At 37.4% G+C, this 14086-nt stretch overlaps 1 protein-coding gene across 1 annotated transcript in view; it reads right to left on the reverse strand.

Moving 5' to 3' along the window:
- PRKN (parkin RBR E3 ubiquitin protein ligase) overlaps nt 1-14086 on the reverse strand; it is a 678920-nt gene that overhangs the window by 105787 nt on the left and 559047 nt on the right. The window contains exon 9 of the mRNA XM_014266682.3: nt 3533-3682. Coding sequence (XP_014122157.1) covers nt 3533-3682 — 150 coding nt within the window. The remainder of the gene's footprint in view (nt 1-3532; nt 3683-14086) is intronic.

The following is a 14086-nucleotide window of genomic DNA, read 5'->3' on the forward strand; positions in this document are numbered from 1 at the left end:
CTGCCTGCTGCAAAACATTTACCATTGTTGCTGCACAACAACATTGTGGAGCAAAATCTGGGATGCAGTTACACATCAGTCAGTTATTCCACTGAAAGAGACTGACAAGGAATGCTTTACAAGGCAACTGAGCTGTGTGTGTAGAAACCAAGGCACACTTAAGAAACAACTTGTATTGTCCCTTTCAAAGATCTATTCTAACCTGTTTTTAACTCCAAGCTTCTTTAATGTGTAGTAAATAATATGCCAGTATAATGTAAAACAAGACAAAAATGTTTTATTCATAAAGCTTTTGTATGTCTTGTTTACCACAGCCTTTCCTCTACCTAGGCCAGCTGGTACAATATCTACTATGTTTTGTTGCTGTTTTCTAGTATTAAATATGTCAGGATTTTATAGCTGAGCAATAGAAGTTAGTAACATAAGTCTGATGCATAGTAATGGAGGTAGAATAGTGTATAATGTTAATATCTTAGTAAATCAATTAATAAGTTTATGGTGAATAATAAAAAATATGAAAGATTAGACATCAGTAGAGTCAGTCAGTGGTACCACAATATGGCTTTAGGTGAGGACTATCCATAATCATTAAAAGGATATCTGCATGTTTCTATTCAGTCAAAATAAACCTTTTGTCTTGGTATTTTTTTTCTCTCAAAGTCTGAATAGATAGCAGTGCCTGACTGCAGAGGGTACATATGGGAATGCTTATATTTAAACCTCTTTCCTCATCTTTTTGGTACAGTTCTGTGTAGGCATTTCCCAAACTGTTTCTAGGCCCTGCATGTTGCTGTTTCCAAATTTCCGGAGACAAAGCAAAATCCATCTTTTAACTTTACCAAAGGCCCTTTTAGCAAATTATATGCACTCTCCTGGAGATTCGCATTTACCTTTGATACCAATGGCAGTTCCTCTGCAAAAGAGATTCTAGTTTCTCATTCCATGTAACAAGTAAGAAAATGAGGAATCAAAAATGTCTGCATGCTAGCCTGGCTCAGTCACCTGTTTATTTCTCATTGTTCCTTCAGTTTTGGTCATAGTCCTTACATGATTGGGACTGCCTCACATGGTTATCTCTCTGAATATTGGAATATTTATTTTGCTTCATTCCCTGGTGGCTACCTTATTCTCTTTTTGGTTTCTTTACTTTTCTAAAATGGTTGCTGAAATCCCTTCTCATTCACTGTCTTGACTTTCTCTTGACTGCCTGCCCTTCCTCTCTCCCCAGGGTAATTTCATCAGCAAATCAAAATCCTCAGCTACTTGACAGTTGTTAGCCACCCTAACATACCAATACAGACCTGAACAACCAATTTGTTTTGTTCAATAGGCACCTATTTCTCTGCAAGGGCTTTTGTGTGACTAACAGACCAGTGATGCTGGATATAACTTCTGCTGTTATCAATATTAAATTTAACCAAAGATAGAGGTTCAAACACCCCAAAACAGACTCTACATAACCAAAGTACAGCCTAAAGAATGATGTAGACATTCAAAAAGTATCTCCAGATTCACATTATTTTCCTTATTTCTTTGGTCACCAGCTTCAGCAAGGAATGTATTTCTAATCTAAGCTGTACAGGTTAAATAATGCAAGACATCTTTTGTAGTCCTTTTTTTGGATGGGTAATAGGGGCATTCTCATCTTGGCCCTTTCTTTGAGCTTGTAAATCACCTGCATACTCATGAGGCAGTACTGAGCTCTAAAATGGATCTTCCTGGATTCCATAAAAATTAGTGGAAGGCCTTCATACTGAAAAAGGTCAGGTTTTGACTGGGAGAAACCACTGGGAGAACAGTTTAAGAATAGAAAACACTGAACATGACTTCATAAAATAGAGTAAAAATAAATAGTTTTTCTAACTGTCTTGGTGTCCTTGCAGGTGGATCTTTACCTTCATCCAACTTTATTGCCAGCATTTGACTTCAGTGCTAGGACCCTTACCACAGGAAGTCTGTGACAAATCCTCCTTGAGGTTACCATTTTTTAGGGTGAAAAGAAAGATCCAAAGGCATATATTTTTACTCTGTTCCATTATGGATTCTGAGGAAGGACCTTAATGTTACCAAAATTTGGCTTCCGGACCAGTCTCCTGCTTCTCATTTCAGCCTAAGTGAATTGTACTCTGTAATGTTCAAGACATCACATAATTCAAAACAAAGGGTGAGCTTACACTCAAGGCTGCAGATCTGATCACTACAAAGCACAGAGTCCTTAGAAGGAAACAGAGCAGTTTGCTAAACCAGGCAATATATCAATCCTTTACGCTACGTACACTTTATTTACACAGCATTTGCAGATTCAGAATGATGATGAATGAAGCTGCAAAATACAGTGTTATTTTCACCACTTCCAGGCAGAGACCTGAATAAAAATTATATGTGATTTTATATTTTTTAATCAATTCCTAATAGTTAATCCAGAGGCATTCCCTTTTGTTTATGCAGTCATGTTTCTTATTACTTTCCCAGAATTTGCTTTATTTTATAGCCCCATGTCTGCTCAGGGAATTTGGGCAGCACTCTGTTTCACATGCACCACTGCATGGACAGATAGGAAGTCTTACCAAGGTCGACAGATGCTAACCTACTCAAAGAAGACAAGACTTCCTAGTTCACCAAACTATTATTCTTCCACGGCATCAGTTTGGGCAGTATCAAAACTGCAATAAAAAGTGCATTTTCCACAAGAAAAAAAGCAGAAAGAGTACCCTAGTATTTTACAAATATAGATAGTTTATCTTCTCTCATAGTATGTGTGGAATTCTGCTGTAATGCCAACCATGGAAACACTCACATAGTGCAAACACCAGTTAGTCACCTGGACAGAACATTTAATAGGTTCTTTTATATATAGATTTATCTCTATGTACATCTATTTCCCCCAAAGCTTGATTCTTGTCAAGTACTTGCTTATTCTACTGCAAAAATGTCGATGGCCCATATGATGTGATTTCTTAGCAAAAGTATTTTCAAGTTTCATCTGATTTTGCTTTCCACAAATCCACCATTAATTGTTCGTTCCCCTTGCTTAAAACAAACATAAGTAAACAAATATATTTCTATATTTCTTTTCATCCTGTATTTTAACGTGCACAAGAAATATTGCTACAATGTCACAAACAGGCTATTCTATCTCTCCTTTTTCTGTAAAAAAAATTAATATGATAATGAATGGTTTGCTTAAGATCCTGTTCATTTCTGCTGAGTTCTAGGAGAAGAAAGTCAGAGTGCATTTGGATTTTCATTTGCACAGTTCAATTTCTTACTGTAACTATTCAACAACTTCTTAAACCAAATAAAGCAAAGAATTATGGAATGGACACATTCTCCATGATGAAGTCATCATTCCTAAGCCACTATGCTATATTTAAATTGTTTGGTGAGCAGCATTATCCCACCCTGGTGGGAAGGGCAATTCAGAGCCAATGAAAGATAAAAAAGCCAACCACATTTTCACGCTTTGTCTTAGCATTCGTTGTGCAGCATCAATTATTTCCCACACCACTAGGAGGAAAATGCAGGTTCTTACCCCACAGCCTATTCCATTGCCTGGCTCACACAGGACTCTCCTCAGGCCTGGCTCGGGAAGCAGCCCTGCCCCACAGCCGGGGGTGGGACACAGCACTCCTCCCATCTGCAGCACGCACTCCTCGGCCCCGTAGCGCTGGTACCGGTTGTACTGCAACACAACACAACACAACACACTGCTTGTAAATCCTGGCAGCACGCAAAGAAAACACCCAAATCTTTGAGTTTGTCTCTGTTCCATGTAATCCAGTCAATTGTCCTAATGTCTCACATACTAAGTTCAGGTTATTTGTCAAAAGTCTAAAACTTTGCAGTGTTATTAAATGGGGTGTCACTCTGCTCCAGCTCACATCATGTGCATCATTTCCTGGCTCACAGCCATTTGCACCACCAGAAGACTGTGTGGGATATTAAAATCAAGAAAACAGCAGACTGTTTCTGTAAGTAACATCAAATGGACTTACATTACTATAAAAATTATTGTAAACAAAATAAAAATATTCCAACAGAGAAATTATAAATGCTGTATACAGATTGAAGAGAACACACAAAAAAACACCCTTTAGGGATCTATAGCTAGAAATAGTGTAATGTTTTAGACCTTAAGGGCTGTAAAAATTTTCCTAGACAACTGTATTTTAAAAGCAAGCTGATCATTAAACTGATCAGCATAATAACTCTCTAATATGAATTCATTTCAATACTAGATGTATTTTTTCCTGTGTCGCCCATGACATTTTCTTTAGTTTTTTCAATTTTCATTTAATTCCATCCTGATAGCCTAAAAGGCCATGGAAATGCCTTAATTTTAATGATGGGGGACACTGACACACAGCAATATTAAGTAACATGCTCAGTGCATTCTCATTGACAAAAATGCCTGCTCTAAAATGACTGATGTCACTGCAATAACTTTCCCATGTCTAATTTAACCTGCTTTCAGCCAGAGATAGCTGAGCTAGTACAAATCATGCTGTGCACATGTAAATCACATCCACTCTAGGGTTCTGTGTTGGGGCAGTTCCACACCAGTGGCTGTATAACCACTGTAAACCAGGCTTCAGATTCACCTATAAATCTGCTCTACTGTGGAGGGAAATAAATGAAAGCATTTGGTCCTAACAACCCCAAAGAAAACAGGCAAATCCAAAAGGCCAAAGAGGAAGGGAGTAGGTATGAATTTTCTCTGTGAGTAGACTTTATGGAGTGCTAAAAAAACAAAACAGAACTTTATGTTACAGCACTCACAACAATATTTAGTGCTTCATAAGATTTTATCCCATAATGGCTCATGAAAATCCTGTTCCCTTTTTTGGGAGGATAGCAAACAAAAAATTCTTTCTCCAATCCACACCCCTCTCCAAAGAAATCTTTTGAGGAAAATGGAAGCTTTAGGACCAACACCTCATACACACAGCATACAAAAAAGAATTTTAAATTACAAAGAAGGCTCTACATCTTTTGGGTACATTTCAAGATTCCTCAGTGAATGCTGTCACAACATGTTAAACTGCTTCTTAAAATAATGCAAGAGTTCTTAAAAGACTACAACATGTAGACACAAAAGTTTGCATCACAGAAAAAAAATTAACCCAAACTTAAATTATTCAACTTTGTTAATTAATGAAAACACCAAATAACCTCTGAAAAGAAAAGCAAAATCTAAAAGGACAATAAGACTTCAAAATATCTTTCAGTGTGTTGAACGACAGCCAGAAATTCTTAAGAAGACTTAAGAATCTTGTATTTGGAAAATAATAGTATTTTGAGAAATGTGCAAGACATGTCTGCAGTCTCCTTGAATGTGGGGGCTCAAGAAGTCAAGGGATGTTTTCCTGTGTTATTATTATGCTTGAACCCAGACTAATGCCATAAATATTTATTGTTGGATGCTCTCAAGTTTCAGAAAAGTTTGTGATCCTTCCACTATATACGTGTTGAGTGCTCTGAGTCGTTTGGTTGGCCTTTATAGAAATATAAGTAACCATAGCTCCAAAACTCTCTGGCAGCCTAATTTTTCTTCAGGGCACAGACTGGACCTGAAGGTGAGGATGGTGATTGTCTTACCCTATTAAGAGGGAACTTTGTGCTGCATGTGGGATTGTTAACAGCTTCTCATTAAGAAGGCAAACACCAGTGACTCTGTAGCTGAGGTTCTGTCAGCATTTACATTAAAAATTCTCAGATGGAAAAAAAAGAATATACTTTCCAGCCATTAACTTAGCCTAAAAGGGCATGAAGAGATTGCTCTCATGTCCTTTTTTTTTTTTTTTTTTTTTTTTTTAAAAAAAATCTTGTTAGGCAAAGATACAGAATGTAAATGTCCAGTTTGCCTACTGGCAAGGTGGACAGCAATGTTTCATTTGTTGGTTTTCTGTCCAACAAATGAAACATTTTATACTGGTTCAGCACAGGACTCATTCCAAATCAGTATGGAACCCTCCCCAGTGATTTTCATACTATAACAGCCAAAAAAATGATCCAGAAAAGATCCTGCTAAATTCATTTGCATATCTTGATATCTAGTTACCAGCCTGTTTTCTACTTTCAAAGTCCAGATACATTAATGTAATTTTCCAATTTCTTTTTCCTTGTGTCCTGCTCAATTAAAGCCCAGCAACCAACTGAAACACAAAGTAGCAAAACATATACATGTTTGAGCCATAGCAAAATCTACACAGCATACGTGGATTTATATTCTTTATTCAGTGACGTGAAACAACATTATTCACTTTACATAAAGGGTGCATTTATAAAAAACTTGTACAGGACCAGAACTATTATAATGAATTATAAATTAACTATTTGCATATAGTGATATCTATTAAAGACATTTTTTCCTATACACCACAGCCATACATATCATATTAGAGTCATGTAACCAACCCAAGCAATCCATTAATCAAATCAGTTTTCAGGAGCCCTTAAATGTCTTTGGAGCCCATGACGTGTTTTGATCATATATCTGGATGAGATACTTAAGGATATTACAGCACACAACATCCACTGGTTTATTTCACCTCTTAACTGGAGACCTAATGTAGAATTTATTAATTTGAATTTCCACAGTGATGATGCCTATAGTTGCACGGGTTGTGAAGACTTCTTTTATAATTAACAGGAGAGATGGGATGAAATTAATTTTTACTCCTTAGATTTGTAAATCTGCATAAGAACTGAGAATTCAAGTGCCCTGTTGTTTTAAAAATAATGAGAGATCAGACAACTTCCTAGATAATGGCACCTGAAATTAGGTGACAATCTTACAATAGCTGATTTAGTTCCAATAATTCTGATCCTAACTCACCTGCCCAAAGCTAATTTTAAAACCAAGGATTAGGTATCTAAATAGCTTAGACTGCGAACCACCTCACAGAATTTTAGCTCATCTAAAATTAAACATCTAGCCTAAACAAGGCTCCAAGTGAATGAGCATCTCATCTAAAATTAAACATCTAGCTTAAACAAGGCTCCAAGTGAATAAGCACCTCCTTGAGAAATAAGATCTCAAGGAGGGCATTTTTTCTGACTTAGATATGATGTCTAAGATAGGTAAGATCAATCACCCTATGGAAGTGCTATGGTTGAAGCTGAGAAAACTAACTCAGGCTAGATATCTAACATGTAAAGAGCTGTCATTGAAAGATTAATCTAGCTTTCCTGTCCATTCAAAGTATTTCACAGAATCTATTACTCAATTTTTATCAGTGTACCTCCTATTTAGAGATGCACTCATCATGTGTAAAGTTGCTCTTCATGCTACAAGGAAGAAAGTATCCCCAATTATTTTTAGGAAAAACCTCTCACAAAGTATAATATATGGGAAATTTGATGGAACTGGCATTCGTGGCACCTGATTTCATTCCTGGCAGCAGCACAGCCATCCTGTGGCTTTCATGTAAGTCATTTAATCTAAGCTTCTCATCAGTTGCCCGTTTGTAAAGAGGAAGAATGATACTTGCTGATTTCAATGTACTGTTAAGAGCCAAAATCCATTAATAGTCATGAGGAAGTCAAATGCTATGGTAATGAGTGGCATAAAATTACACAGAAATCACCAGCCATCTACGGCTGCTAGAAAGCAGCTTCCAGACAAAGCATGTCAGGCATTTATGTGCTACTGCAATAAGGTCCTCAGAAATACAGGCTGGTAAATAGTTGCTGGATTCCTCCAGAACTGTATATTTCAATGCCTATTTGGAAAAACCCCCAACGCTTCATAAATAGAATTTACTCTAGAAAATTGGTGCTAAGACAGCTAAAGGTATATGAATAAGGTAGTTGTAAAGCATTCTGTTTGTCCTCTGCAGACGACATCACTTTGTGACCCTTCCCCTCAAATTGTGAATTGTCCCAGTCAGCCCATATTCATGCTTTTCAAGGAATAAAATTTGGAGCGGAAAAAGCTCTACTTATAAGCTCTACTTATGGTGTTTTGACCATAGAATGAAGTTCTTTTGTGTAACCTTTGTTAGTAACCACTTGTCAGGGCCCTTAGATTATAAATCACAGTATGACACAGATATGGAGGCTGGATAACTGTAACCATTTATTCCTTGCTCTCCACTTTCCAGGTTGGGATGGTTTCCCTTGAGTCTTAGAATGATACTAGGTTTTCAAGCAGTGGAAATTCAATAATTTGATGTTGTAAATCAAGGGTAATGTAAATGAAAACTTTGGGTTGACACAGGAATAACAGGTTAATTATAGATTGCAGTCTTTTCAGTTACATTGAGATTCAGATACCAAAACAAAACAGAAATGCACCTGAATGCACAAAACTCCTGCAAAACACACTTCATGAACACAGTGATTCCTGGCTGTGTCAATTAATTTACAAATTATGATTTAATATCATAGAGTCATAGAATGGTTGGGTTGGAAGGAATCTTAAGGTCATTTATTCCAATCCCCCTGTTACACCATGAATGCCCTGAGCTGTTTAAATGTTGCTTTTACACTTTGGATATTGTTTTCTTTATTTTCCTTCTCCCCCCCCCATCTAAAAGCATCTCCTCAGTAGCAGCCTTGCAGACAACTTTGGACAAAAGTATAACAGTAGATGTAAAGCCCAAATCTCTGAAATGTAATTCAATTACTTGTTTCTTTAACTGCATGTAAGAGTCTCTGAGGAAAGCAAATCTACTTTCTGGAGTCAGATTGTTTTTACTGCTCCTATAAATCAAATAACCATCTGTGTGTTTCAAAATTAGATTGTGGAGGCTATTAGTGGAGTCCATAGTGTAGACTAAGCACTTTATTTATATATATTATGCATGTACAAAAACTCCAAGAATTAGTCCCATAATGTAATTAGACAACTTACAGTATGAAACCAGTAGTACTCATTGGACTAGTAAAAATACTTACAAATGTGTCACCTAAAATACAGATTAAAAAGTGATGAACTGACATGGCTCTCCATGGAGCACCCCTAATTTATTTTTCCTGAGTTTTTGGGCTTCTCTGCTGGCCCCTGATCAAATTGAAAGAGCAAGTTCAGAGGACCAGCTCCTTGTTACCACAGGAGCACCCAAGGAGACAAGAAATACAACCACCTCTAGAGTCGTGGAAAACTGGGTACAAACAGTTGTTTGAAGAAAATATTTAGGTAAGAAACCTCTACATGGATCAGTGCACCACAATTTACATACAAAATTAAACTGGAGTAGAGATGGGGAGAAAAAAAGAAAGACTGCAGTTAGTGGAATGATATGAAAGCAAGCACAATAAGATTCAATGAAGAAGGGGGAATGAGCACAGTGTAGGGGTTAGCACTGTATTTACAAACTGCTGGAAGTTTGGGATCTTCCAGCAGGTATTTGGGGGATCAGTGTGAATAGACTGGATGCCGGAGATAAACATTCAGTTTCTTCTGACCCTTGTGGAGCTCAAATGCAAACTCTTCCTGCTAAAGGAACAGCCATCAAGGCTGTAACTGATGCAAGGACATCTGTTCAGCTGCTGCTGTTGCAAACTGTGGAACTGCATTTCAGTAGAGCAGTAGAGACTGGCTCCCAATTCTCAGGTCACAAGAGTGAGCACAGGCATATTCCCTGAAAGCAAATCAAAGCTTTCCAAGGGATGGAAGAAGTCCTAACTTCCACATGTACCTGAGATCCTGAACACTAGGGTTCAAATCTTCTTTCTGAATTAAATAAAAGCTGTCTGGAAGAGAAATTTGAATTCTGTATAAAATGACACCTTTTTTTTTTTTTTTTGACAGAAAAAATCCTTTAAATTTGTTTTGACTAAGTACCTTCTATTTTCCTCCTCTTCATTCATTATGTCAGCTGTTGAACCAAAAATAAATGACTTTCACTTGCCTACTGTACAGTAAGTTCAAATGTGTAAGAATGTAGAGATATTCACCTTATGACAAGAACTTAAATGCTAAAGTTATATGATCCAGAAGAGAAAAAACTGAGGAATTTTCATGAATCCCAATTACCTCTGAGTTAGGGAAGAAGGTGGTTAGGAGATATTCCAGGCAGGTATAGCATAGGAAGGAAAGAGAGGCATATCACTAGACATATGAAGTTACAAGATTATAAAGTTTGCTGCGAAGTTCCAGTTACTAAAAAAAAGGTGGTGTAAAGAGGATCAAGAGTTGAATGCAGTAGCTCAGTCTTAGAGAGCAAGCGATGAGACTGTGGTAGTGACAAATCCAAAAGGTGAGCCAAATGAGATGGAGAGAAAAGACATATTAGATGGAAAAATGGCAGAAACCGAGAGATGTGTGTAGGTATCACTCACTTGGAATAGCAGCTGAAGCCATGGCACTGGGTGGGAAGCAGCAGAGGTGTAAGAATGGGAGAAATGAATGGGAGAAATCATCCAGTAAAAATTTATTTTGTTCTTTAACTGATTAGAATTACTGAGATGTAGCTTATATTACTTGCAAGTGTAGTTATCAAAAAATCTTAACCCAGAAATACTTCAGAAGCACTTTGTTGATCATATTTGACACTTTCCTGTACTAAACTCAGCTGATTAATTAGAATTGTCATATGTCATTACTTTTGCCTGAATGGGTAAATATATATCAATTACTTTAAGACTGACTTTACATGAATATTCAGTAGCATGCATTTGAAAAAAAAAAATCCTCTGGCAAGTATTGCAATTAAAAAAAAATCAACCTTGTCACACCCACACATTGTACATAAAATCCTTCCAGACCTCAACTAATGCTAAATGATCTGTAACCATGCTGTGTTCGTTTCATACTTGATTTCTGTATCTCCTAAAGTTACAGCTCACTGTGAAAACTAGCACAAGCCCACATCATCTTTGAGGAACACGGGGACATACATCTGCAGATTTTCAAAAGAGGGTATTCTAGGGTACTCCTTTGCATAAGTTTTCCCTAATTGACAAGGAAATGTGGGGGGAAAAAAACCCCAGCCCCCGAAAAACCAAACCAAAATCCTACAAAAAACCCCAATCAACCAAACAAACCCCTCTCCCCAAAATGGTCCCCGTTCAGGCTTGCTCAGATTCCAGGGATATAAACACTCACAACAGTTCTAAAAAAAAAGTGAGCAGTGATATGAGTTTCAGTAGCAGCTGATAGGAGAGATCTGTTAAAATTGATCGTTCCCCTGTCAAAATATCAAGGAACTGGCCAATACATCCTGCAAAGTTGTCAGAGCAGATGATGTAACAGAGAAGCACAGCTATACATTACTGAGCAGCTTCCCTTCCTGCCACTAGAAGTCATCTGCTTCGTCTGCGCTGTGACCTGTTGGGGGCACTCAGGTATAGCAGCAGATTGCTTGCTCGCCTGTTATTTGTTTTCCCTTCCAGCATTCAGATGTAGCTGCTATTTTATTCATGAATCACAATATTCCATTTAAACAATTAAACAAGGTTTTTTTTATCACTTTGGGGACAAGAGGGAAGTTTCTCATAGAGTCATTAGGGAGACTCCATAACAGTTCACTGCAAGTCATCTTGCTATGCTGGGATATTGTGGTGTTTATGCTTGGAGTGTTTTCTCTGCTGTTTCTGGCATTGGCTTGTAGAATTACCTGCCTTCCACTGTATTTGAACAGAGCTCATATTTGGTGCATTTTTAGCATATGTAAGCAGCTTGTATTATCACCACTTGCAGAAACATTTACTTGCAGAGACAGCCAGCCTGACAGGGCAAATGGCTACTGCAGGAGACTTTCTTACATTGCGCTATTTTTCAACAGCTCCCCACTTACAAAATCTTTCAATCTGATCCTGGCTATATCTCAAATACTTAAGAAAGGGAGGAGCTAGCCAGGAGATTGGGCTGCACCCCTTAAGCTAGGGGAAATGGATGGATTATGAAAAGTGAGAGCAAATTGCAAGAGAAAGCTCAGCAGAGCTTTGGGCAATTAGAAGCTTCAGGCTTCACCCTTCACCTGGGACTCGTGTGCAGGAGACTTTTTTAGTTTTGTACAGACCTTAGTGGACTGGGAGAGTCTGTGACAAGGGGGTTCAAAAGAAACCCCCTTTTGAACCAGACAAAGCTGATTCTTGAGACTCTTCCTGGATCAGACTCTCTGGCATCATCTCAAATAGTCAAGTACCAAGTGGGACAGCAATCTGTAGCTACATTTGTGTTGTATTTTCAGCCCATTACTCTGGAAGCTGGTTTTATGTGGTAGGTTAGGTATCCACAATGCATATCATGTACCAGGGAAGCTTGTACTCTTCTATTTCAGCATGCAGACTATGACTGCATCTTTCCATAAAGTCCAAAGCTGATTCCCTCTTTAAAAACTATCTTATTGCCAGTGACTAAACCCTAAAAGACAGACTTTCCACCTAGAATAAATTTCCCATAATGTGTGTTCCTAACAGATCAGAAGACATGGAAATTTTACATGTCCAGGAGACTACCAAGTTTGATTATTTGAACAAGAGCCTTATTATTATATAACTCCTTTAAGAAAATATTAATCATCAACTCTTCACACTTCTATTTATCAGCATTAGTTTTTCATTAATGCTTACATTTATATACAGATATTTCAGATAGTCAGGCAGACACATGTTTTCAAGAGATTTGATCCTGAAAGTCACTCAAAACCTTTCTTTCCTAATGACATCAACAAATGATTAAATTGGTATTTACATTTATAGGAACATTTATGTGGTCAGTTTATTTATATTTTTATTTACAGGAAGAAAATGCTCAGTGAAGAAAAGAGGGACCAGGGCTTTCTTCACTTGAACTCTGAGGAACTGGAGACATGCAACATAGGAAACATTCTGGTGCTGGTGGAGTGGTGGAATGGAAAGAGGCTGGGAATATTTTGTCTTCCACTACTGAGAAGTATAATAGGATCTAAAGTCTGCAAGTGATTTGTAAACAAAGAATAGATGCTTTTCTAGGCAATATACTGCAGTTTAAACAAGAATTAATCCAAAAAAGTCATGTAATGTGTATTCTAAAGTAGATCAGAACAGATTATCACAATAGTCCATTCTGCTTTTATAATCTGGCCTTAAATACATAAGCACTTTAAAAATAAATCAAGACTGGATATGAAGCAGGGACATGTTCCTATTTTTCTTTGGCTATTGATTGGAATGGAAGAAAATATATAACTGTTTACAGTACTGAAATTGCAAACAGTTTGAATAAAACAGTCTTATAACTTACTATTAATTTTTTCTATCTAGTAGGCATAACAGAAAAATAAACATCTTAGATAATTTTAAAAAGCAAATATCTAAATAAATATAAGAAATAAATAGATAGTCACATGAATAAGAACTTTGTCTGTAATTCCTGCCTGTCTTCACTTAGATATATTTAAATTTTTTTCTCTTGGTTTTGCACCAATTTATTTCCTGACTATCAAAGTGTGTGCTAACTTCAAACAAAAGCTACTGTGGTCTTCAGTAGGCTCACAATAACAATGATTTTGTATGACAGAATGCATTTGCAACAATCCTTATAAATGTATGGGCTAATGGAATATTTCAAGCCTCATGACAATGATCACTATTTGCAAAGAAAGTCCATCAGTTAAATATTGCTCTGTCAGTGATCATTAGTCAGGCTAAGGTCCACAGCTCCATTCTAGGGCTTTTCCAGTCCAGAGCAGCTGTCAGATCTGTCTGATTCAGTCCTCTCTCTCACACTTGCAGCCTTTTGGTTTAGCCGTTCCTTACTTTTCCTTCAAATTTCTCCTTTTGTCCAACTCTTCCTAGACTGCTTAGCTTCACCTCTTCACACAGCTTAAGTGCAGATCTTCCTTTAATTGCCAGTCTCTTCAGCAAGCTTCTGTATTTGGTCATTCCCTTCCAGCCCTTGGTCTTTGTCAGACCCTTATCATTCTGGAGCCTTTTCAGGCCCCTTGTCAGACCCTTATCATTCTGGTTTCTACTCCCAACCCCTTCAATGAAACAACCCCATCTCTTCATTCTACCCAAGCTTCATCTCACTCTGCCCTCCTTTTGTCAGGGAGCTCTAATCAGTCTCTTGAGCCCATCAATCCTGGTTGTAACTTCTTTTATTTCCTCTTCCTAAGGCCTCAATCTCACCAGATTCCTGCTTCCAGTATCTCTT

The sequence above is a fragment of the Zonotrichia albicollis genome, chromosome 3 (assembly GCF_047830755.1).
Source record: "Zonotrichia albicollis isolate bZonAlb1 chromosome 3, bZonAlb1.hap1, whole genome shotgun sequence".
In the NCBI taxonomy this organism is placed as follows: domain Eukaryota; kingdom Metazoa; phylum Chordata; class Aves; order Passeriformes; family Passerellidae; genus Zonotrichia; species Zonotrichia albicollis.